The 26,152-nt window shown below is 45.9% G+C and overlaps 1 protein-coding gene across 4 annotated transcripts in view; it reads right to left on the reverse strand.

Annotated features, from left to right (window-relative positions):
- Window positions 1-26,152, reverse strand: part of IQCH (IQ motif containing H) — a 199,065-nt gene that overhangs the window by 161,037 nt on the left and 11,876 nt on the right. For 2 of the 4 annotated variants that reach the window (XM_063925554.1, XM_063925557.1), the window contains exons 2-4: window positions 21,126-21,242; window positions 3,301-3,395; window positions 2,983-3,088 (exon numbers count right to left, since the gene is read on the reverse strand). In XM_063925554.1, coding sequence (XP_063781624.1) covers window positions 2,983-3,088; window positions 3,301-3,395; window positions 21,126-21,242 — 318 coding nt within the window. Of the gene's footprint in view, window positions 1-2,982; window positions 3,089-3,300; window positions 3,396-21,112; window positions 21,243-26,152 lie in introns of those variants that run through there. The other 2 variants (XM_063925556.1, XM_063925555.1) reach the window with 2 other exon arrangements.

Consider the following 26,152-nt stretch of genomic DNA (forward strand, 5'->3'; position numbering starts at 1 on the left):
AAAAAACGGCACTTCTGCGCATGCGTATGCGGCGCAATGCGCACATGCGTCGTACGGCCTCAACGAACGATGTCGTTTTGCACAGGGTCTAGCGAAGCATTTCCGTCGCACTGGTGGCTGCAAAGTGATTGACATGAAGTGGGCGTTTCTGGGTGTCAACTGACCGTTTTCAGGGAGTGTTCGGAAAAATGCAGGCGTGCCAGGAAAAACGCAGGCATGGCTGGGCGAACGCTGGGCGGGTTTGTGACGTCAAAACAGGAACTGAACAGTCTGAAGTGATCACAAGCGCTGAATAGGTTTTGAGCTACTCTGAAACTGCACAAAAAAACTTTGTAGCCACTCTGCGATACAACTGTTCGCACTTCTGCTAAGCTAAAATACACTCCCAGTGGGCGGCGGCATAGCGTTTGCACGGCTGCTAAAAACTGCTAGCGAGCGATCAACTCGGAATGACCCTCAAAATCAATTGCAGGCACAAGATTGTATGTAGTTGTTAATATAATGTATTAATATTGAATAACAGACAGTTTTCACAAATGTAGTCTGGATATAAGATTCAAAATTAATTCAGAGGCAATTAGACAGGGGGATGGGTTCTGTTCAGTCATGCAAAGGAAAATGTGCGATTGTGGCTGAAGATGTTACTTGTATGCAGGGCTGTAACTAGGTGTGTGCCAGCGGTGCCTGGCACACATCGCATATTCACTGTGAGCGCAGGACCGCTGGCACAACCCGCAGGGCCATGCCACAGTATTTTCTACTTCCACTGTCGCTACACTACAGCTATGCCTGCGGTGAGGCAACCTGGCGCTGCTTTATGCCACCCCCTTTGGCCGCAGCGCCTCTTCCTAAGGACAGGCGGAAGGCAACCCCTGCCTCCCTCCTGTAGACGCAACGGCCAGGCATCGGGTATGGAGTAGCCCACTGGGGCTTTCCGGTGCTCCCGCGGCGCAAGCTGCGGGTGGAGGCAGAGAGGTGGTAACAGGCTGTAGTCAGCAGCAGGCAGGCAGGTCTGGTGCCCGTGGAGCTGTGAGGACGCATAGGTGGTGCAAGCAGTCCGGTGACGCTGCTGAAAACGGATCTGGAGTAAGACCCTAGCCAGCAGCCCTACTGATCACTGAATGCTGGTGTCTGAGTAAGCATATGGGGGAGTGGTGAACTAAGTGGCATCCATTGTGAGTCGAATCTCTGAGAGAGCAACCATTGCCTTTAAAGTGGTGACGTCTACACAGAGCACTGCACCACACTCAACACATACTGTATATTGTTTGATCAGTATAGTAGAGGAGGGAGTATACTGTGCTAGACAGCTGCCATGTGAAAGTTCTGGGACAGGCACTACCATATTTCTCATATTTCTTTACTGTAATCTGTGTTACCCATAGTGACTGCTGGTGTGACATCCCATTTAGTAGGCACGCCATATATTATCCTTATATTTAACTGCCACTGAGGAGACTCTCACAGAGCCTGCTGGGAAATGGCTATTTATTTAGCTCGATACTGGATGTGTTAGGAATCCAGGATGGGGGGCGCCAATGCTGTTTCTTGCACATAGCACTGAAATGTCTAGTTACGGCACTGCTTGTATGTATAAAATAATGCAGCCTGGGGTGGCAAAGGGCAAACCAGTAATAAAAAGTAATAAGTTGGAAACTTCATATCATCTAAAAATGTGTAAGACATTTTATATCTCACTGGGTTTCTTGTATCCATTGAGGCTGTTGCTCCACATGTTGAACCGTTCTTTGTGTTATTATTGTCTGTTGTGGATTGTATTAAAACAGTGATATGGTGTGATTTCCTACATTTTTCATCATCCATAAGTTGTCATGTGTGCGTGTGACATTTCTTAATAAACATATTTAAAAAAACAAAAAAAAGTGTAATACACCACTGTATTTCTGCAACAGCTTGAAGATCTTCTATCATTACCCTTGTATCTCTTGTTGCCTGCCTGTGGTGTTATTGTAATGTTTAGAATTTTGCTATGTATTTATGTTATGGTCAGTCAGTGTGTATAGTACATATGCTCTGATAAGGTGCATACACACTTGGCGAGAAAATGAGTAACGTCGCTCATTTTCACCCTTTCTCTGCAAGTGTGTATGCCACCGGCGACCACCGATGCGCGGCCCCGCGGGTCATTACCGACCCTCGCTGTCGGCCGCGACGGCAGCTCAATTTGGACTGTCGCCCAGGAGCTCCCTGCACGGATCACCCGCTGAGTGACGTCTCTGAGAGATTTGAATTTCATATCGCTCAGTGTGTATGCCGGCGGGCGGGGGGGATTCACTAGGTGACGTCGCTTATAGATCACGTTGCCTATACTCTTATTGTGAAATGGTTTTCTATTACCCTGTAGGCCACTAAGGACACTTTAGCCGCTATCCTATTGGCCCAAAGCCGCTTTGGATGATCAAAACGGCTGTATATCACGATGCATGACCGATGGTCATATCGTGGTATCCAATGTGAGGCTGTTTTGATCGGCTGTAATTGGACTCGCAATCGCACGAAAACACATGGGATCGGGTATCAGTCCCCTATCCCATTGTTATAGCGCCTCCGGTGGCCCCTTCTCGCGGATTATAATCCCCGATAAATGCCGGCATTTGAGGGGGCCGCATTGGGTCTAATAGGATAGCCCCCGGCTATACTATTAGCAGCAGTAAAGTACTGCTGCTAATAGGATACCACCCTTTGTCACTTAAAAGCTTATAATAATAATTTTAATAATAATAAAAACAATGTCATACAAGGTCAACATAGTCACTTATACACTCTAAATATTCTTTAAAACTTTAAATATTCTGATTATTTGATTGGCTTATTGGATAGTTGTTCTATCTTTGACCTTTTCAAAACTGAGGCCATGCAGTTGGAGCATGAGATGAAGCTTGAATGCAATAAAGTGCTCAGAACTAAGTGAAATGCAATAGTACCCCTATTCTAAAAGCTTGCAGATCTCCATGGACTGACCTGCTGGCCAGGAGACATACGAGTTGCTGGATGCTGAGATCTGGAATCTTGCATATCCGAGGGGAATGGTTTCTGGTTCTTTTTTGAAGCCTCCAGTTGAGGGCCCCTATATACGACACACAATTCTGTAGTAAGATGGGTTTTATAATTTGTCATTTCTAATCTCTTGTCAGAAGTTTTGAGGTTTTAATGGGCAAAATTTAGGGGAAATATACCAACTCAATTTAATATAAGGTTAATTAAAACTAGAAGACTTACTATATATAATTGTCACATACTGTATATAGTTCAGCAACAACTGCAATGCTAAGTGCTTACCATTTCAGTACTTGTGGTGTATACCTATCCTTATGGTCCTGGAGAATAGTCATTGGGCTGCAGCTGATATAATTCAAGTAATCCTGTGTGTGCCTCTGCCAAACAGATAAAACTTATATTATAATTAATTGTTTATCTAAAATGGACATCAGTGATCGCCCTAAGCCAAAAAAAAAAGTGGGTCCCACGGACCCCTCACTTTTAAAAACTGGGGTCCTATCTGTCCTTTTCTGGGTCCCATCAGAATGAAGGTTCATACTAATCTTCTTAATTATTCAAATATAAAAACAGACTTGACTTGGACACTACAAAAGTGTTGCAAGGGGGTGGGAGGGGGTGACAATGCTGCTGGGCTGTGTAGCATACAGGACACTCTGCACCAGAGCTGTAACTAGACATTTCGGTGCCCTTTGGCAGAAAGTAAATTGGTGCTCCTCCTCCCAGATTTTAAATCAAGGACAGTGCGCGCCGAAGGCGTACACCAAAAATTTAGGTGTGTGGCTTCATGGGGAAAGAGCATGGCAACATAATAGTACCAATTCATATTACACCACACAGGTAGAGCATGTTATACACATTGCACCAGGTAGAGCACGTTACACACATTGCACCAGGTAGAGCACATTATACACATTGCACCCGGCTAGAGCACGTTATACATATTGCGCCAGTTAGTGTTCTATACACATTGCGCCAGGTAGAGCATGTTATACACGTTTTATATGGTAGCAGGGAGAAGGGACAGAGAGGCACCAGGGAATAGGGACCGAGAGAGTCACCAGGGAGTAGGGACAGAGGTAGCAGGGAGAAGGGACAGAGAGAGGCACCAGGGAGTAGGGACAGAGGTAGCAGGGAGTAGGGACAGAGAGAGGCACGAGGGAGTAGGGACAGAGGGAGTAGGGACAGAGAGAGGCACCAGGGAGTAGGGACAGAGGGAGTATGGACAGAGAGAGGCCCCATGGAGTAGGGACAGAGGGAGTAGGGACAGAGAGAGGCACCAGGGAGTAGGGACAGAGGTAGCAGGGAGTAGGGACAGAGAGAGGCACCAGGTTGTAGGGACAGAGGGAGTAGGGACAGAGAGAGGCACCAGGGAGTAGGAACAGAGGTAGCAGGGAGTAGGGACAGAAAGAAGCACCAGGGATTAGGGACAGAGGGAGTAGGGACAGAGAGAGGCACCAGGGAGTAGGGACAGAGGGAGTAGGGACAGAGAGAGGCATCAGGGAGTAGGGACAGAGAGAGACACCAGGGAATCTGTTTTAAATGTTCCTCAGTAAATGTATAGAATGCAGATATGACAACAGATGATTGCTTCTCTAACAAAAAGGAGATTTATGGTAGACTTACCATGGTTAAATCTGTTTCTACGAGGTACACTGGGTTCCACAGGGAATACATCGGGGTGTAAAGATGGATCTTGATCCGAGGCACCAACAGGCTAAAGCTTTAGACTGTCCCAGAATGCATTGCGGGCCTCCTCTATAACCCCGCCTCCAGGCACTGTGAGCTCAGTTTTGTTAACCAGTCCAATGCAAAAGCAGGTAAAAGAGAAGACAGATGTTAGTCACATAGAACCACGTTCTCACGACAGGAGAAAGGACTAGCGGCTAATGCCATACAAACCCAAAGAAGCTAAGTGCGTCAGGGTGGGTGCCCTGTGGAACCCAGTGTACCTCGCAGAAAGAGATTTAACCATGGTAAGTTTACCATAAATCTCCTTTTCTGCTGCGGGGTACACTGGTATTCCACAGGGAATAACATCGGGGATGTCCTAAAGCAGTTCCTCATGGGAGAGGATGCACTGTAGCGGGCACAAGAACCCAGCGTCCAAAAGGAAGCATCCTAAGAGGCGGAAGTATCAAAGGCATAGAACCTAATAAACATGTTCACGGAGGACCATGTAGTCGCCTTGTACAATTGTTCTGCGGACATGCCACGACGGGCCGTCCAAGAGGGTCCAACAGACTGAGCATAATGGGTTTTAATAGCAGCAGGAACTGGGAGTCCAGCCTGCGCATAGCCTTGTGCAATCACCATTCTAATCTGGCCAAGGTTTGCTTATTCGCAGGCCAGCCACATTTGTGGAAACCAAACAGTACAAAGAGGGTATCTGACCTCCTGATAGAAGCAGTCCTCTCCACATATATATGGAGAGCCCGTACCACTTCCAAAGACCGTTCTCTGGAGGACAATTCGGAAGAGATGAAGGCTGGAACCACAATCTCTTGATTAAGGTGAAAAGATGACAGCACCTTAGGTAAATAACCAGGGCGAGTTCTAAGAACTGCTTGGTCACGATGAGATATTAAAAAGGGTGGACGACAGGAAAAAGCGCCAAAGTCTGACAACCTTCTAGCAGAGGCAATAGCCAGCAGAAACAGGACCTTGGCTGTGAGCCATTTAAGGTCCTCTGACTCAAGAGGTTCAAATGGAGACTCTTGCAGGGCATTCAGGACAACAGATAAATCCCATGGAGCCACAGGAGGGACATAGGAAGGCTGAATCCGCAGTACGCCCTGAGTGAATGTATGAACGTCAGGTATAGACGCAATTTTTCTCTGAAACCACACTGACAAGGCAGATATGCGAACCTTGAGGTAGGCCAGATGAAGTCCTAAATCCAGGCCTTGTTGTAAAAAAAGCCAGAAGTCTGGAAGTACTAAATTTGTAAGCATCGTGATTCTTAGCAGCACACCAGGTGAAGTAAGAATTCTAGACCCTATAATAAATCCGCACAGATGCTGGTTTGCGGGCCTTCAGCATAGTTTGGATGACCACCTCGGAGAATCCTTTGGCCCTCAGGAGTAAAGCTTCAAGAGCCACGCCGTCAAAGCCAGTCTGGCCAGGTCCGGGTAGACACAAGGGCCCTGAACGAGGAGGTCTGGGCGTTGAGTAAGTAGAAGAGGATGCTCTATCGATAGACCCTGCAGGTCTGAGAACCAATGCCGTCTGGGCCATGCAGGAGCGATTACAAGTAGTATTCCTCCTTCTTGTTTGAACTTCCGTAGTACCCTGGGCAGGAGTGACACTGGAGGGAACACGTAGAGCAGCCGAAAGTTCCATGGAATTGCCATAGCGTCCACGAACTTTGCTTGAGGATCCCTGGTTCTTGATCCGAAGACCAAAACTTTGTGACAGTGTTGAGACGCCATCAGGTCTACATCTGGTAGGCTCCACTTGTTCATTAGGAGTTGAAAGACTTCCTGATGAAGACTCCACTCTCCAGCGTGCACGTACTGACGACTGAGAAAATCACCTTCCCAGTTGAGAACTCCCGGAATGAACACTGCCGATATTGCCGGCAGAAGGCGTTCTGCCCAGCAAAGGATTTTTGACACTTCCATCATTGCCATGCGGCTTCGAGTGCCGCCTTGATGGTTTATTTACGCCACTGTGATGGCGTTGTCTGACTGTACTCGAACAGGCCTGTTCTGTATCAGAGGCAGGGCGAGAGACAAAGTATTGAACACTGCCCGCCATTCCAGAATGTTTATCGGGAGGAGTGATTCCTCCATGGTCCACTGACCCTGGAAAGAGTGTTGCTCCAACACCGCGCCCCGACCCTTCAGACTGTAGTCAGTAGGACCCAGTTGGGGATCCAGAAAAGACGGTCCCTGCTCAACTGCTGGTCCTGTAGCCACCAGGTCGGCGACAGGCGAACCTCCGGTGTCAAGGAGATCATGTGAGACCTGATCCGATGAGGCATGCCGTCCCACTTGGAAAGGATTAACCTCTGTAGAGGGCGGGAATGGAATTGAGCGTACTCTACCATGTCGAAAGCCGACACCATGAGGCCTAGTACTTGCATCGCCGAGTGTACCGACACTCTTGGGCGAGAGAGGAAGTATCTAATCCTGTCCTGAAGTTTCAGGACCTTCTCAGGAGACAGAAACAGTCGTTGACTGTGTATGTCCGGTTGTGCCCCCAGGTGCACAATGCTCCAAGCAGGGACCAGCGATGACTTCTTACAGTTGATGAGCCACCCGTGGGCTTGTAGGAAGCTTACCGTCAGTTGTAGATGACTGAGGAGGACATCGTGGAAGTTTGCCAGAATCAGCAAATCGTCCAGATACGGCAGGAACCTGACTCCCTGGCGACGGAGATGAGCCGTCATCACGGCCATAACCGTGGTGAAGATCCAAGGGGCCATGGCCAGTCCAAACGGCAGAGCCTGAAATTGATAGTGAAGGTTGCCAATAGCAAACCGCAAACATTGCTGATGCGATATGGCAATAGGCATATGCAGGTAAGCATCTTGTATAACCAGGGATACCATATAGTCTCCGGGTCCATGGCCAGTACAATTGAGCGCAGTGTTTCCATACGGAATTTGGACACTCTCACAAACTTGTTCAGTGATTTGAGGTTGAGAATAAGCTGGAAAGACCCATCAAGTTTTCGGGACTAGAAACAGGTTGAGTATTATCCTCTGCCTCTCTGGCACAGAGGTACCAGCACTACCACTCCTGTATCCAGGAGGGAATGTACAACCATCAGTAGAGCTTGCGCCTTTAACGGATCCGAAAGGGATAACCGATGTGCAGAACTGGCGAGGGGGACGTCTCTGGGAAGAGACTGCGTCCCCGTGAGAGACAACTTCTCGCACCCATGCGTCTAAAGTGGTCATCAACCAGACCTGGATGAATCGTAGAAGTCGGCCCCCCACCCTGGGATCCCCCAGGGGGAGGCCTGTTCCGTCATGCAGCAGGCTTGTAATGAGAAGCAGGCTGACGAGCAGCCCAGGAACGTTAAGCCTTGGGCTTAGTGGTTGTTGGGAGCACGAGACAATCTCGGGTATGCCTGACCTTCGCTTTCCCTTAAGGCCGAAAGCAGGAAAAAGTGGTACCTTTTGCCTTCTGTGCAGAAGGAGTAGCATTTGGGAGAAAGGCAGTCATAGTAGCTGCCGATTCAGACCCAATTTTTAATTAGGTCTTCCCCAAATAAGATGTCCCCAGTAAAAGGGGAATACCTCCAAGGACTTTTGGAGTCCAGGTCCACCATCCACGACCTCAACCACTGAATACGGCGAGCCAGGACAGACGTATTCGACGCCTTGGCAGCCAACACACCCGCCTCAGGTAACGCCTCCTGGTGAAGAAAAAGGTGGCGGTGGTATTGTGAGACAGGGAATGTCTGGTATTGTCCGATATATCCTCGGGCAGTTCTTCCTCTAATGTCTGATCCAGTCCTCAATCTATTTTGCAGCCCCAAGAGTACGCAATCGTGGTCTATGTACAACACCCGTAAGGGAGTAATAGACTTCAGTCAGCACTCCACACGCTTATCTGTCAGTTCCTACAGTGAGGGGACAGTGGTGAGAGGCAGAGTGGACGACACCCGATGGGTGACACATCAGTGCACTAGCAGTGAATTACCTACTCATTATATAACTCTGCAGGAAGAGGATATCGAGCTAATGCCCGTTGTAGACAGGGGGAATGTCTTCCCTGGATTAGACCAGGAGTCTTGTCTGATGTATACTTAATGGTCAGATTGTGGTAACAGAGTTTTAATTACCCTCTGACGTGTGAACATATCAGTTTGCTTAACCACAGTAGGGGAATCCTCTTATCATCAATGATATGTAGGATTTGTTATGCAGTAACCACAAGGGCAGTGGTATCATTTAGCAATGGAAAATCCTTGTCAGGAACACCTAATATAAGGACTGACAGGACAGCATGATCCCCCTCTCTTCAGATAAAGGGGTATATGCAATTGCGGTCGAATTCCCGAAATTGTCGAATTTCGGGTCATTTTCGACCAAAAAAAAAAAATCGCCTATGCAATTCAGTGCTTTCCGACCAAAAAACGGACTTTCAAAATTCGACTTTTTGAAATTCGAATTTTTGCAAATTCGACTTTTCTGCAATGATACAAGTGCTGCAATTCGACCAAAGCATATTCAATTCAAGTTTGGAAATTCGACAGCAGTGCTTTTAGACAGCAAATTCGTCATTTTCAATCCGCCACACTTTGGAGGGTGAAAACAAATAAAAAAAATTTAAACACGTTTTTTTTTGTGTTTTTTTTGGGGGGAATAGCAGATCTATTTATATTAGAAGGGATTAGGTACTTTTTTTTTTTTTTTTGGAGGCACAAATATTATTTATATATTTTTTAAAATATTTTTTTTTTTTTATGCTGGAACGGTGAAATCATAAAAAAAAATGGCGTGGGGTCCCCCCTCCAAATCATAACCAGCCTCGGGCTCTTCGAGCTGGTCCTGGTTCTAAAAATGCGGGGAAAAAATTGACAGGGGATCCCCCGTATTTTTAAAACCAGCACCGAGCTCTGCGCCTGGTGCTGGTGCCAAAAATACGGGGGACAAAAAGAGTAGGGGTCCCCCGTATTTTTAACACCAGCATCGGGCTCCACTAGCTGGACAGATAATGCCACAGCCGGGGGTCACTTTTATGCCGTGCCCTGCGGCTGTGGCATTAAATATCCAACTAGTCACCCCTGGCCGGGGTACCCTGGGGGAGTGGGGACCCCTTCAATCAAGGGGTCCCCCCCCCAGCCACCCAAGGGCCAGGGGTGAAGCCCGAGGCTGTCCCCCCCCATCCAATGGGCTGCGGATGGGGGGGCTGATAGCCTTTTGTGATAATAAAAAGATATTGTTTTTTCCAGTAGTACTACAAGTCCCAGCAAGCCTCCCCCGCAAGCTGGTACTTGGAGAACCACAAGTACCAGCATGCGGGAGAAAAACGGGCCCGCTGGTACCTGTAGTACTACTGGGAAAAAAATACCCAAATAAAAACAGGACACACACACCGTCGACAGTAAAACTTTATTTCATACGTCGACACACACATACTTACCTATGTTCACACGCCGACATCGGTCCTTTTCTCCATGTAGAATCCACGGATACTTGAAAAGAAAAGATCAATATACTCACCTCAGCCATGGTCCAGAGATAAATCCACGTACTTGGCAAAAAAACAAACCGAACACCCGCTCCATGCCGGACTGAAAGGGGTCCCATGCTGACACATGGGACACCTTTCCACGAATGAGACCTGTCAGTGACAGCTGTCACAGAAAGGTCTCTAAGCCAATCAGGAAGCGCAACTTCGTTGCGCTCACCTGATTGGCTGTGCGCTGTCTGTACTGTGACAGCACATCGCAAAGCCGCTCCATTACTTTCAATAATGGTGGGAACTTAGCGGCTAGCGGTAAGGTCACCCGCCGGTCAGCGGCTGACCGGCGGGTGACCCCACCGCTACCTGCAAAGTTCCCACCATTGAAAGTAATGGAGCGGCTTTGCGATGTGCTGTCACAGTACAGACAGCGCACAGCCAATCAGGTGAGCGCCACGGAAGTAGCGCTTCCTGATTGGCTGAAGGGACTTCAGTGACAGGAGTCACGTGATGTCCCGGCATTCGGGAGAAAGGGGTCTGATGTGAAAGCATTGGACCCCTTTCTAGTCCGGTATGGAGCGGGTATTTGCGTTTTCTTTTTTTTTTACAAGTACGTGGATTTATCTCTCTGGACGTGGATTTATCTCTGGACGCTGGAAGGTGAGTATCATTTTTTCACAGGTACCCTCGGATCGTCGGAGACCGTGGCAGTCGGCGTGTCAACATAGGTAAGTATGTGTGTGTCGGTAGTGTGTAATAAAGTTTTACGGTCACGGTGTGTGTGTCCTGTTTTTTTTGGGGTATTTTTTTTCCCAGTAGTACTACAGGTACCAGCGGGCCCGTTTTTCTCCCGCATGCTGGTACTTGTGGTTCTCCAAGTACCAGCTTGCGGGGGAGGCTTGCTGGGACTTGTAGTACTACTGGAAAAAACAATATCTTTTTATTATCACAAAAGGCTATCAGCCCCCCCATCCGCAGCCCATTGGATGGGGGGGGACAGCCTCGGGCTTCACCCCTGGCCCTTGGGTGGCTGGGGGGGGGACCCCTTGATTGAAGGGGTCCCCACTCCCCCAGGGTACCCCGGCCAGGGGTGACTAGTTGGATATTTAATGCCACGGCCGCAGGGCACGGCATAAAAGTGACCCCCGGCTGTGGCATTATCTGTCCAGCTAGTGGAGCCCGATGCTGGTGTTAAAAATACGGGGGACCCCTACTCTTTTTGTCCCCCGTATTTTTGGCACCAGCACCAGGCGCAGAGCCCGGTGCTGGTTTTAAAAATACGGGGGATCCCTGGCCAATTTTCCCCCGGATTTTTAGAACCAGGACCAGCTCGATGAGCCCGAGGCTGGTTATGCTTTGGAGGGGGGACCCCACGCCATTTTTTTTTCGGGTTTTTCCCGTTTTTTACCGTTTTTTAAAATCGCGGCAAAATCCGCCAAATCGGCCGATTTTCGCCCGCGACTCTGGCGAATCCGTTTTTCATTGAATATGGTGAATTCCGGAAGCCACCTTCCGGAATTCACCTGGCGAATTTAGTCGAATTAAAAAACGGCGAAAAATTGCCGCGATTCGCCGTGAATTGCATATACCCCTAAATATCAGAGAGATTATTGGATAGGGAGGAGGAAGCAGCCCACTCAGATGACCCAGAGACACGAGAGTGACCTGGAATATGGTTTTGCCTGACCAAGGAATGAGTCATACGCTACAATCCGTGATGCAAAATTTTCCCGCCCAAAGCGGAGTAACTATGGGGGCATCAGTGACTGTAATGTTACAGGTGGTCCCATAGGGGGCATAAAGCGTTCAACTAGAGAACCCAGTAGGTTTGAGAACACAGCTCAGGTTGGCTCCTGATTGATTACAGGAGCTGCGGACTGACTGGGAGATGTATGAGGCATAGCACACAGATCATCACACAAAACTTCCACCTCAGGTAAATCCGTTGCGCATGCTCTGCAGGATGCAGGAGCGTCCCAAGATTTACTGCCCTACATATTAAACATTATACACAAATGCAACAGAGAGCGGTTTAGTACGATGAAGCCACACAGATGACAATACCTGCAAATAAATCCGTTAGTATGTGACTGAGTACCCAGTACACAACACCTGCGAATAAATCCGGTTATAATGTGACTGAGTACACAGTAGAATACACGTAATAGGTAAATACTGTGACGCACTATATATGGACCTAGATGCACCCAGTCCCTAGGGTACAGTATACAGTGATAGATATATCTGGAATACACCGCAGTGAAATCACATAGCAGATACAGGCACACATGGTCACGTTTGCAATGCAGATAATTATTTTCATGACAATAAAATTGCATTGGATTATTATATGAACACATATAAATATATATATATATATATATATATATATATATATATAAACTGGAGGGTATAGGCGGCACTCAGAGTCTGACACACAGAGTTTAAAGACAAGCCATGTGTGTTTAATATCGATGTTTCGGGGGTCGGACCCCCTTCTTCAGGACACAGCAAACAAGTGAATAACACAAATAAAACAACTTAAATACCTTACCAGCCTGGGCCCCGTCATCCCCCGCCTCGTCCGCGTTGTCCGGCACCTGGAGTTCGCGCTTCCGGTCTCGTGTAGCGCCCGTCTGCCGGAAGTCGCGTCATCCCGCGACACGGACCCGCTTCTGACGTGGCTGTGGACAGCAGGGAGCAGGTTGCCATGGGAACGGCTCCTAGCCACGGCTGTACGCCGTGCTCCGTCACCTGGCAACAACAAACAAATGTATAATGACAAAAAACCTCTATTGCCCAGTGATATAAAAGCACAAACATTTAAGACACACTAGAAATATAGTGTGATGGACTTGTAAGTGAATCTAAAAATCTAAAAATCATGTGTTAAAATTTCACATACAGGTTAAACATTACAACATAGTGAACGGTGCAATCAATATAAAGCATACATCGACTCTCGCCTGATGTGTTAAAGGATCATGATTAATCAATGATATAAATCATTATTATGATTTATTATACTTATGTTGGGAAGGCCATATGTCAGTAAAATTTTTTTTTCTAAATGTCCTATATTTATGGCTGATGCAGCCATAATGCTGGGTCATAGAATTAAGATCTCAATGAATGTATATGCCCAGGTATTAGATATAGCTAGCTTTGGGGATCATACTTAGATCATTGTTATCTACTTAGTGAAAGTGATGGGTACACATACCTCTGTTCCTGTGTTAAATTTACAAAAAACATTGTAAGTTTAGCTGTTCATTTAGGCCTCTGGGATGGATAGTATCTAGTTTATAAATCCATCTAGCCTCTAATTGTAATAATCTAGATGCTCGATCTCCTCCTCTAGGTGTTTCCTGGATTTGATCGACTATTTTGTACCTAACCGATGCCAAACTGTGTTTTTTTTGCACGAAGTGTCGTGCAACTGGTTGGTCACTTTTACCTGTGTTCAGGGCAGCCCGGATTGCTGATCTATGCTGGGCCATCCTTTCCTTAAAATGACATTGGGTCTTACCTACATAATATAGGCTACATGGGCAGATTAAAACATAGATGACAAAAGAAGAACTACAGGTGAGGGGCCATGCGATCCTGATTTTTTTACCTGTGTGTGGGTGCGTGATGAACTCTCCTGTAGGCATATAACTACAGGTAGTGCACCCTAAACATTTAAAGCATCCGGCTCTGCGACTCAAAAAATGAGTAGCCACCGGTCTGGTATTAAAGCTAGTGACATCATTTTTGACGACAAGGTCCTTGATATTAGCGCTTCGTGTATAGCACGGCATGATGCTGCTAAGTTTAAGGGAAGGCAAATTGGGGTCAGTGGTGATAATGGGCCACATTTGTTTAATGCGTTTACTATTTTTTTCACTGGTGGTGTTAAATTCATTAACCCATGTGACCTTCTCTTTTGTGGGTTTAATCCTGTCGTTAAAGAGTAATTCAGTTCTATCTAAGGCCATGACCTTATCACGGGCCTGTTGCAGAATATTCTTGGGATATCCCCTCTGGGAGAACTTTTCTGACATTTTATCTAACTGACCGATCAAGTCACTGGGGTCGCTGGTAATTCTCCGCACCCGAAGAAATTGAGAGAATGGGAGACCTCTAACCAGAGATTTAGGGTGAAAGCTGTCGTACCGCAACAGAGTGTTGCGGTCCGTGGGCTTGCTATATAGCGAGGTTTGTATCTCACCCTGTTGGAGATTAATCTTAATATCTAGAAAACAGATTTCATAAGGATGTACAGTGAGGGTGAGCTTAACAGGGCTATCTGTGTGGTTATGTTCTTCAATTAGGGTAATGAGAGCCTGGGGTTCATGAGTCCAGAACAACAATAGATCGTCTATATAACGATAATATAGCAGAATGTGTTCTGTAATGAATACTTTTGTAAAAAATAAATTCCGTTCAATCTCCCACATGTAGGCATTAGCTAATGATGGAGCTACAGCCGACCCCATCGCACACCCTGTTCTTTGGTTAAAAAACCGGCCATTAAACAAAAAATAATTGTGCGTTAACGTAAATTCTAATAATGATATAAACAAATCAATATCTGGTCCTGTGTATAATGTGTTATGCGTGATGAGACGCCTAACAGCAGCTAAACCAGCTTGATGCGGGATACAGGTATATAAGCTGGCTACATCTAGCTTATATACCTGTATCCCGCATCAAGCTGGTTTAGCTGCTGTTAGGCGTCTCATCACGCATAATACATTATACACAGGACCAGATATTGATTTGTTTATATCATTATTAGAATTTACGTTAACGCACAATTATTTTTTGTTTAATGGCCGGTTTTTTAACCAAAGAACAGGGTGTGCGATGGGGTCGGCTGTAGCTCCATCATTAGCTAATGCCTACATGTGGGAGATTGAACGGAATTTATTTTTTACAAAAGTATCCATTACAGAACACATTCTGCTATATTATCGTTATATAGACGATCTATTGTTGTTCTGGACTCATGAACCCCAGGCTCTCATTACCCTAATTGAAGAACATAACCACACAGATAGCCCTGTTAAGCTCACCCTCACTGTACATCCTTATGAAATCTGTTTTCTAGATATTAAGATTAATCTCCAACAGGGTGAGATACAAACCTCGCTATATAGCAAGCCCACGGACCGCAACACTCTGTTGCGGTACGACAGCTTTCACCCTAAATCTCTGGTTAGAGGTCTCCCATTCTCTCAATTTCTTCGGGTGCGGAGAATTACCAGCGACCCCAGTGACTTGATCGGTCAGTTAGATAAAATGTCAGAAAAGTTCTCCCAGAGGGGATATCCCAAGAATATTCTGCAACAGGCCCGTGATAAGGTCATGGCCTTAGATAGAACTGAATTACTCTTTAACGACAGGATTAAACCCACAAAAGAGAAGGTCACATGGGTTAATGAATTTAACACCACCAGTGAAAAAAATAGTAAACGCATTAAACAAATGTGGCCCATTATCACCACTGACCCCAATTTGCCTTCCCTTAAACTTAGCAGCATCATGCCGTGCTATACACGAAGCGCTAATATCAAGGACCTTGTCGTCAAAAATGATGTCACTAGCTTTAATACCAGACCGGTGGCTACTCATTTTTTGAGTCGCAGAGCCGGATGCTTTAAATGTTTAGGGTGCACTACCTGTAGTTATATGCTTACAGGAGAGTTCATCACGCACCCACACACAGGTAAAAAAATCAGGATCGCATGGCCCCTCACCTGTAGTTCTTCTTTTGTCATCTATGTTTTAATCTGCCCATGTAGCCTATATTATGTAGGTAAGACCCAATGTCATTTTAAGGAAAGGATGGCCCAGCATAGATCAGCAATCCGGGCTGCCCTGAACACAGGTAAAAGTGACCAACCAGTTGCACGACACTTCGTGCAAAAAAAACACAGTTTGGCATCGGTTAGGTACAAAATAGTCGATCAAATCCAGGAAACACCTAGAGGAGGAGATCGAGCATCTAGATTATTACAATTAGAGGCTAGATGGATTTATAAACTAGATACTATCCATCCCAGAGGCCTAAATGAACAGCTAAACTTACAATGTTTTTTGTAAATTTAACACAGGAACAGAGGTATGTGTACCCATCACTTTCACTAAGTAGATAACAATGATCTAAGTATGATCCCCAAAGCTAGCTATATCTAATACCTGGGCATATACATTCATTGAGATCTTAATTCTATGACCCAGCATTAGGGCTGCATCAGCCATAAATATAGGACATTTAGAAAAAATTTTTTTACTGACATATGGCCTTCCCAACATAAGTATAATAAATCATAATAATGATTTATATCATTGATTAATCATGATCCTTTAACACATCAGGCGAGAGTCGATGTATGCTTTATATTGATTGCACCGTTCACTATGTTGTAATGTTTAACCTGTATGTGAAATTTTAACACATGATTTTTAGATTTTTAGATTCACTTAGAAGTCCATCACACTATATTTCTAGTGTGTCTTAAATGTTTGTGCTTTTATATCACTGGGCAATAGAGGTTTTTTGTCATTATACATTTGTTTGTTGTTGCCAGGTGACGGAGCACGGCGTACAGCCGTGGCTAGGAGCCGTTCCCATGGCAACCTGCTCCCTGCTGTCCACAGCCACGTCAGAAGCGGGTCCGTGTCGCGGGATGACGCGACTTCCGGCAGACGGGCGCTACACGAGACCGGAAGCGCGAACTCCAGGTGCCGGACAACGCGGACGAGGCGGGGGATGACGGGGCCCAGGCTGGTAAGGTATTTAAGTTGTTTTATTTGTGTTATTCACTTGTTTGCTGTGTCCTGAAGAAGGGGGTCCGACCCCCGAAACGTCGATATTAAACACACATGGCTTGTCTTTAAACTCTGTGTGTCAGACTCTGAGTGCAGCCTATACCCTCCAGTTTGTATTGGGGCTGCACACCCCGAGGAGGGCACCGGAGCGAATACCCCAACGGGGACAGCAGAGTGCCGGGTTGCATCCATGGAATTTATATATATATATATATATATATATATATATATATATATACATACAATGGGAATAGTTGGCACTCAAAAGCACATAGATACAGACCTGGGTGCCCTCCTTGGATCAATGCACAATGTGGGTGTTTGCAGTGTTGGAAGCCACAGTCCACTGGCCCCCTCTCAACAGAAACAGGCGGCACTCCACGGATTTGATGTGAAATAAAAATTTATGGAACAAACAGCATGACGAGTCCAACGTTTCAACACCATGTGTCCTTGACAAAAACACCCGCCGCGGTGTTGAAACGTTGGACTCGTCATGCTGTTTGTTCCATAAATTTTTATTTCACATCAAATCCGTGGAGTGCCGCCTGTTTCTGTTGAGAGGGGGCCAGTGGACTGTGGCTTCCAACACTGCAAACACCCACATTGTATATATATATATGAAGTCTGAGTGTCGAAACGCGTTGGCTGTACCTCCATTGACTCTCCACTTTTTAAAAAGATAAGCAGCACTCTTTTATCCGATATTTTATTATTTATTGCCTTTTTATTATATGTATTTATTTATTTTTAGTAATCCTTTTATCTGTTATTAATTAATAGCATACGTCCTCCGGCTTTTAACCCACCCTGACATTCATTATAGTTGGTTTTATATTATACCTTGGTTTTATTGTTGTATAAATAAATATATTGTTATTTTATACGTATACAGCAAGTCTCCTCATATTTATCATATTTTACTAGACACCGTTGGTCGCTGAAACCCTTATCCCCCCTTTTTTTTGCATATATATATATATATATATATATAAAACAATGCGCGGTCTGAGACCGGATGTATATATCAGAATACTCAGGGGCGTAACTAGGTATGTGCGGGGGGGGCACCGCACATAGCGCTGCAGGGTAGAGGGCGCTGTTGGTGGCACTTGTCAATTATCTATTTTAATTACTTTCACTTGCAGTTTCCCTCCTTTTTGAAACCCAGCATCTTCTGGTTGACCCTGTCTCCTTCCCCCACCCCATCCATCGCTAACACCTATACAACATTCATGAACTTAACTTGAGAGCTCTTTGTTATTCAGTCACACTGTCAGTTATTACATTTCAAGATGCTGACATACCCAGGATAGCCAACTCTCTTCCTGGCACAGGGCACCAAAAAGTCTAGTTACGGCTCTGAGAATACTCGTACAATATATTCTGGCACAGGTACACTTGTTCTTAACTAACGCTGTCATATTATCGACATGTAGAATACTTAAGTGTTTGTAATACCACGGCGCTGATGTACAGGCGGGTTTACAAAGGAGACCTTGCCCTGCAGTCCCGGAGACCAGTCGCATCTATTTTAGAAAATGGCGCCCAGGGCCTCAGTCAGGGAGTGAGGGAGAGTGTGAGGCAGATCCAGGATGGGAACACCAGCAGTAGATGGCTCCCGGAGCTGGGGGAAGGGCTGCAGGTCAAGCTCCTTTTACCATATGCTAGTCCTCACCACGGGTACTATGGAGCCTTATTAAAGTGGATATTTTACTATCCGACCTGTGCTCCCATGCCCTGGTGGAGATAGTGGGGTCCCTGCTCTGTCACAGTGTCCACACCAGCGTCGCGGTTCGTCTCCTAAAACCGCGTCTGGAACACGATTTAATGGCGGGTCCCGCCTGGGGAACCCTCTTACCTCCTCCCTTAGTAGCAGCCTGCGATCCAGGAGAGCATCTGTGGTGGTGTGCCTAGGAACCGAAGCACCTCCGCTGCAAGTACCCCGGAACAGAGCCAGCAGGAGTATGCAACACCGCTGGGGAGATGATGGAGCCGCAGCACAGTATGTTACACTGACATATGAAGTTCTGAAGCCCTTGAAGTCTTCTAAAAAGCTTTATCAGGGCTGCCTAACGCAGACCCCTGTTAAGTGACCTGCTGCATGCAGGCACCAACTCTAGAACTGATCTCACAGTGCATGGAGGCTGTCACGATCCGGGTTATTGGACACGATTATTTACCTTCCAAGTGTCTCCTGAGACTGGCCCAGTGTTCCAAAACGGGATTCCATCTGCGCTGTCTGCGTGCAGCGCGCTGTATATCTTTACCTCAAGTCTCTTCCCTGTGATCCCGCAGTGCTGTCATGGCAGCCTTACAATTTAGTTGCACTGTTTAAAGAATGGCATCTCCTGCCCTCCGCGGCTCCGCCGCCACTACTGCTCTTTACCACATGGAATATACAAACAGACTTTCCCTCCAAATGCAAACATGGGCGCAGCCATGTTTTTCCTCATCACATGTCATTTCACAACCTATCCGCTGCACTCTGGACTCTGCCTAATTATCTAGCCAATGCCTGCTTCCCAGCTGGTATAAATATCCTGCTCCTGGGCTGGATAATCGTCAGTGCTTTGGTTGTCTAACCTATACACATGTCTCTCCTGCTTGTGGATTCTACTGCTTGTTTCTCCAGGTATTCCAGCTCCTGTGATTCAGCTCCACTAAGAGACCCGCACCTGTTTCCATCCTGCGGTGCAGCTTGACTTCTGCAGTGTTTCAGCATTGCTCCTGATTACTCTCTACGATCAGACACCGGCTTCCTGCTTCCAGCGTTAGTCCTGCTTCGCTTCCAGCCTCCAGCGGTGTCCTGGTATCGTTTTCAACTCCTCCTTTCTGCAGCACCGCTCTCCATACTCCACAGCGTACTTACCACGGCCTACCAGGTTTCCACAGTGCTCCTGAGTCGCTGGTATTCTGCTAGCGGTGCTCCACAGTGTCTTCAGTTTATTTTAACATCATCAGCGGTATTCCTATATCATCTGCATCAGTGACCATTCTACCATTGAACCACAGCGTCCATCGATGCTCACCATCGGACTCTAAAATCTACAGTGGTGAGTTCTGCACACCTTTCATTAATACCGGTTCCATCCGGCACTCTCTGCAATTACCAAGTACCATCTACTTCTGTGCATCTGTGTTCATACCTCTCCTCAGCGGTTAGCTGTGGCATATGGACTTACCATCTCCAGTTCTGGAAAGGACTCTGTGATATTCTGTTCTACAAGCCACAGCACTAATTACCGTGCACTTCTGGGAACTGTACTGGAATTTACCACTGCACATCTTCTGTGACGTTTTGCATATTCAAGGTGTCTTAAGCTGTGTGATCAATAAAACTGACTTTACCTTCTACAACTTCGTTGTCGTGCTCACGCCTTCGGGCAACTGGTACTAGAGCTCCTGTATGTCTAGGAACCCAATACTACCTCCCCGGTTCACCTACACGTCTGCCCCTACATCTGAGGCTTCCCCAGGTCAGCCTCAGCCCTCAGTTGTGACAGAGGCAGGGTTATAGAGGAGACCCCGCAATACATTCTGGGACAGTCTAAAGCTTTAGTCTGTTGGTGCCTCTTGATCAAGATCCATCTCTACACCCCAATGTATTCCCTGTGGAACACAGTGTACCCCACTGCAGAAAGGTGGATTCTGCTACTACAGAACATACGGACAGAATACATATGTATCTTGTTATAAGCTTTAAAATACCGGACATTCTTTCTGATATAACAAGTATCCTTAGTGATGACAGAAAGCTTACAATAGGCCTCATCCCCTTAGAAATAAGATTTTGGCAAGGTTGTTCTGATCTCTGACCTTATGACATAGGTAGATATGACTACTATTTGATTAACGAAGAGGCTCTAAATGGGTACTGCTACTGCAGTTACATGTTCGAAAACTAATTTTGAAACAAGATTTGATCATCCTAAACAAGGGTTAGACAATCTCAAGCTGTAGAGGATCTATAGTCATATAATGGCTGCTGGGACTTGTAGTTCAACCAGACCACTGGATGCCCACTTCTGCCCAAAAGCCTTTCAGACTCTTTAAAAGGAAAACTATAGATAAGACGTGCATTCTGGTTGTGAATCCATTATGGACACCTAAACTTCCTAACATAGATGCACCTGCATTTCTCACCCTCAGTCCAAGTTCTGTCCTTTGTATAGCTGTCTCCAGAGCATGGATGTCTACAGAGGCCCCATTCTCGGTTGTAGCCACCAGCTTCTTCTTTAAGTGTTCCAGATCATTCTGCACCTGCAAATCCACAGAAGACAATGTGCTAGTTATGAATCATTTGTAATCATTTGTAAAGGAGTAATTGGCGTACCACTAGGGGCGGGCAGCTGTTGGAAGAGATGAACAGTTACAAGCTAGAGGAGATGCGGGTATAGGTGGTGACTGAGCTGTAATTAAAGTACGAGAGAAGAGGGCTGTGAGAACAAGCGGGAAGAGGGCTCTGCTACAAGGAGCTTACAATCTAGGGGGAGACAGACAGGTGACATGAGGCACGAGCAAGAAGATAGGTAGCCTGATGGCAAGAAGTAAGCAAGGCAGAGATGGCCAAGGCACGAGGTAGGGGGTTGGGAGAGCGGCCTTGAGACTAGGTTAAGTGGAAAAGTATGCTTTGATAAACAGGTGGGTTTTCAGTGCCCATATGAAGCTTTGCAAGGTTCAGGAGAGTCTAATAGAGTGACGGAGCTCGTTCCAGTAAAAAGGGGGGCAGCACAGGCAAAATCTTGGCTTTACGCATGGCCGACCAAAGAGGGCGGGAGGGTGTATGTAGGGAGATAAGGGTGAAGATGTAGGAGGCAGTGGAGTTAGAGAGGGCCTTGCATGTGAGGGTGAGGAGTTTGAAGAGGATTCTGTAGGGTAATGGGATCCAGTGCAGGTTTTGTTGAATGGAAGTGGCAGATGTGTAGTGGCGGGAGAGAAAGATAAGTCTAGCTGCGGAGCTGAGAACAGATCAGAGGGGAGCGAGATGTAAGCGTGGGAGGCCAGTGACCAGTGAGTGGATAAAAAGTTTAGTCGCACTCTGATGCGAGCGATGCTGCGTAGCCGGAACCGACCTGGTTGAGACAGAGATTGGACGTGGGGGGTGAAGGAAAGAGAGGAGTGACGCTCAAGCAGCGGATTTGGGGAACGGGGGAGATGATGGTGTTGTCAACAGTGATAGAGATAGTGGAGGGGTGGAGACTCTGGATGGTGGGGGAGGATGATGAGTTCGGTTTTATCCACGTAGAGCAACAGAGAGCACTTAGACATCCAGGAGGTGGTGGCAGAGAGGCAGCTGGATACCAGAGAGTGGATAGAAGAGGAGAGGTATAGTTGCATATCGTCGGCATAGAGGTGGTATTGAAGGCTGATGGAGCTTATGAGTGCACCATGGAAAGTGTCCAGACAGAAGAAAAAGGGGCCAAGGACAGAACCCTGGAGGACACCAACGGGCAGGGTGGAAGGGGGTGAGGTGGAGCTGGAGGCAGACATCGAGAGGAGCGGTTAGCGAGTAAGAGGTTAACCAGGCAGTACTTCTAGAGAGGCCAATGGTCTGGAGGGAGCGGAGGAGGAGAGGATAATCCACAGTGTCGAAGGCAGCAGAGAGGTCCAGGAGGATGAGCAGAAAGAAGTGACCCCTGGATTTTGCCGAAAGCAGGTCATTGGTGACTTCGACCAGGCAGTTGAGTGGAGTGGGCGAAAGCCAGATTGAAGAGAATCAAGGATGGAGTTGATAGAGAGGTACCTGGTGAGGCGGCTGTATATCAGAAGCTCAAGTGGTTGGGAGGTAAGCGGAAGAAGAGAGATGGGGTGTTAGCTAGCAGATTAGGAAAGGTCAAGGTTAGGTTTTTTTTAAGAATAAGTGAGACAAGAGCATGTTTAAATGGCGAGGGAAAGATGCCAGTAGAGAGTGATAGGTTGAAGAGCAAGGTGGGAGATATATCTATATATATAAAAATGTATGTATGTTTGTATGTATGTGTGTATGTATGTTCCAGCATAACTCTGGAATGCCTGGAGCAATTTACACCAAACTTGGCACACATATAATTTACAATCTGGAAACAAATACTGTGGGGTAAGACACCCCTAGGGGTGGGGGTGGTGTCGAAGTCAGAAAATATTACAACACACACATTACATACAAACACCACATAGATGGCCTCCATGTGCGTACGTGTTCGGCTGTGATTGCACATATTCGCAAATTGCGTATGGTCGCTCCTGCGGTCACGCGCATTAGAGCGTGGTATGAGTAATTACAGTGGAATTTGTACTCTCATGGAAAAGCCACAAAGACATATCATAAATCTAATCTATATATTGCATAGATCCCACACTGTCTGCTTTTTTTTCTAAATAGCATGAAGATCGGTCACACATAAATGAAAACTCCCAGAGACTAAAATACAATGGCCTTATTTACACTAAGTTTTGAAATTCTATGAAGAAGGCAAAGACCTTTGTTTACTAGGGTAGCTGAGTTTCTATTTAAAACAATAAGTACTGGATTGTCATTGTCTCACCTGAAGACAAAAACAGACGAAGAGACAATACCCAGGAACCGAAGCTGCGAGAAACTCGATTAGCAAATAGCTAACCAAAATACAAACCAGACATTTAAAAATCTGAGATATTAACATTCATAGCTTAAACTCTTGGAGATGTATGTGTTTGTGTATATATATATATATATATACATATATATATATATAATTCCTAACAAATTGTAATAGCAGGGATATGTGTGTGTGTGTATACATATATATATATATATATATGAGTATATGGATATATGTATATCTTGAGGATGGAAATAGATAATCATATCATGTGTGGGATCATATTGTTCAGAGTCACGTAAACATTAATCTGATGGGAATAAGAATATTATTACATATTACCACATTAAGTTATTAATAATACCAGATTTATGTATGATTAATGTGATGGGTTTAACTGGTCATGGGGCGGGAACTCAGATGCAAACAACAGAAACCACATCTCAGGTCCTAGCCATCGCCCACTTCTTGAGCTGACCAATGATCTCCGGTGCACAGGATATGTCCCACCCCCGAACCAATGGAAGAAGAGCACACAGTGTCTATTGTATTATGTTTTGATCTACTGTATAAAAGATGCCTTCTGCAGGCCTGGTCATACAAGACTCACATAGTTATCTATCTAGATGACCGAGGACCAGACTGGGTAGCGCGGCGAAATCCAAACAAGTATGTATCATTGACTGTAGCCATTATTCTTTTGTATTGTATTGCTTTGTTACTGTAACCCCCTTTCAGTAATAATGCGCTGTGGTGTCGGAACCCAGTAGTTTAATTACAATCTGGTGCCGTGTCTTCCTTTCCCTGCTAAGGTTTAAAGTGTATTATTATCGCATTGCATAGCTGTTAAGGGTTCACGTTGTATCATTGGGTGTGTAAGCGCTGTGTGTACTTTGTACAGCCAGAGCGGCGTTTGTATGCAAAGTCCGTACTCGGTACGGGACTCTGTACGCTAACGGTGTAAAAAGTCTGTAGGTTGCGGATTAAGTATAGCGGCCGCAGCGGCTTCATTTAAAGTGTATGAAATGTCTTTTTAAAGTGTTACTTTTAGTCCTGTATGAAAATCAGCATTCTCAATTGGGGGCATCGTCCGGTTTTCCACATACTCACAGCCTAACAGGTCACAGCAGACTTATCTATCAGCAAAAGGGCGGACAGAAAGTATCCTACGTAACCTTTTCTTGGTCGATGGATACACTGAAAACCCTACTTGTGTGCTGATTAGATGACGTTTGCTCTGTATGGTTTGTAGAGATGCTGGTAGAACCCGTAAAACAAACAGGAAAAAAGCTATTTAAAAATCTGTGAATTTTTTTTGGCGCCAAAAGCGTACACAACAAAAGGCACCCATACTTTGTATACCTTCTCACATTGTTGCCATAAGACTCAGATTGCTAGATTCATTTAGATCTGTGTGAAACCGGATACATTTGTTGCTATATAGTTAAAACAAAAACAAATGTTTAAGGAAGTAAGTATAAAGCACAAAACGCAGTCTGGCCTGGTTGTAAAGGTTTATACAGAAAAAACTGTGTGTTGTGTTAAGTGAACGATTATAGTTAGTATTGCTCACATTTATAGAAGTTGTGGGATTTGTTTTATTGCGGACGTACGGTTTTGTACACGTGTCTCGGACAAAGTACAGGACTGCACACGCAGCGTAAGAGACACGCACGGTCGCGTGTTTACGCAAAGTGCGTAAGAGTACGGGCGCTAAGTACAAATTACACAATATTGTCGTTTAGCTAAAAGGTGGGACAGTAGCCATGCTACAATAGCACAAACCTGCCCGGTTTCTAAAGCAGATTAGTATAAAAAAATTTAGTTTAAAAACTGTATTGCCTCTGGGGCAAAGCTGCCTATCTGAATTAATTAAAATTTTCTGTACAGAAAAACCAAAGTGTATTTGAGTGAGCGAACGTAGGAGTGAGTGGATATTCGAACCCAGGGAATTCGGGATCCCGTCGTGTGGAGGCTTGGTGGCGTGAGGCGGCTGACTCACGTTAGTATAAGGTTTAATACGTAAGTCGTGAGGAGGCTTACACAGGAGCATGGTAGGGAATTGTGAATTGTGTTGTGACCCATATAGTTTTTGATACGCTCCGGCTGAGGTTTCGCAGCTTGTGATTCGATTCCAGTGGTCGTACGGCAGATAAGTAACAAGTACCTATATGCTGTGCGATTGGACCGCGCGTTTGTGGGTGCGATATATAGCGCAACGTGATATCCTTTTTACAAGCTTTTGCATAAAATCGCGGTATCATTAGCGCTGTATAGAGCATACGCAAGCGTGATTTGTGTATAATAAAGCGCATAGGGAGTTTTCGCTGGTCTCTCTCAGGAAAATCTCCAACGACAGATACTTTACTGGAAAGGGTAAGTTATTCCTAAAAACTTCCAGTAAATATAGGTCAATAGGGGCCCTAAGTTGGGTACATTGCCTTCGCTATCGACAGTGTATGGTAGTACTGGCCAACGTGGGCGTGAGCGGGTGAAGAGCGCTCTGAGAACTTTCACCGGCACCTTATATTGAGTATTTTGGTGTTTGTGGGAAAAGGCCCACAATTATGGGAGCCAGTTGCTCAAGTAAGGGACGTTTAACCAGGGTTC

The sequence above is a fragment of the Pseudophryne corroboree genome, chromosome 6 (genome assembly GCF_028390025.1).
Source record: "Pseudophryne corroboree isolate aPseCor3 chromosome 6, aPseCor3.hap2, whole genome shotgun sequence".
NCBI lineage: Eukaryota > Metazoa > Chordata > Amphibia > Anura > Myobatrachidae > Pseudophryne > Pseudophryne corroboree.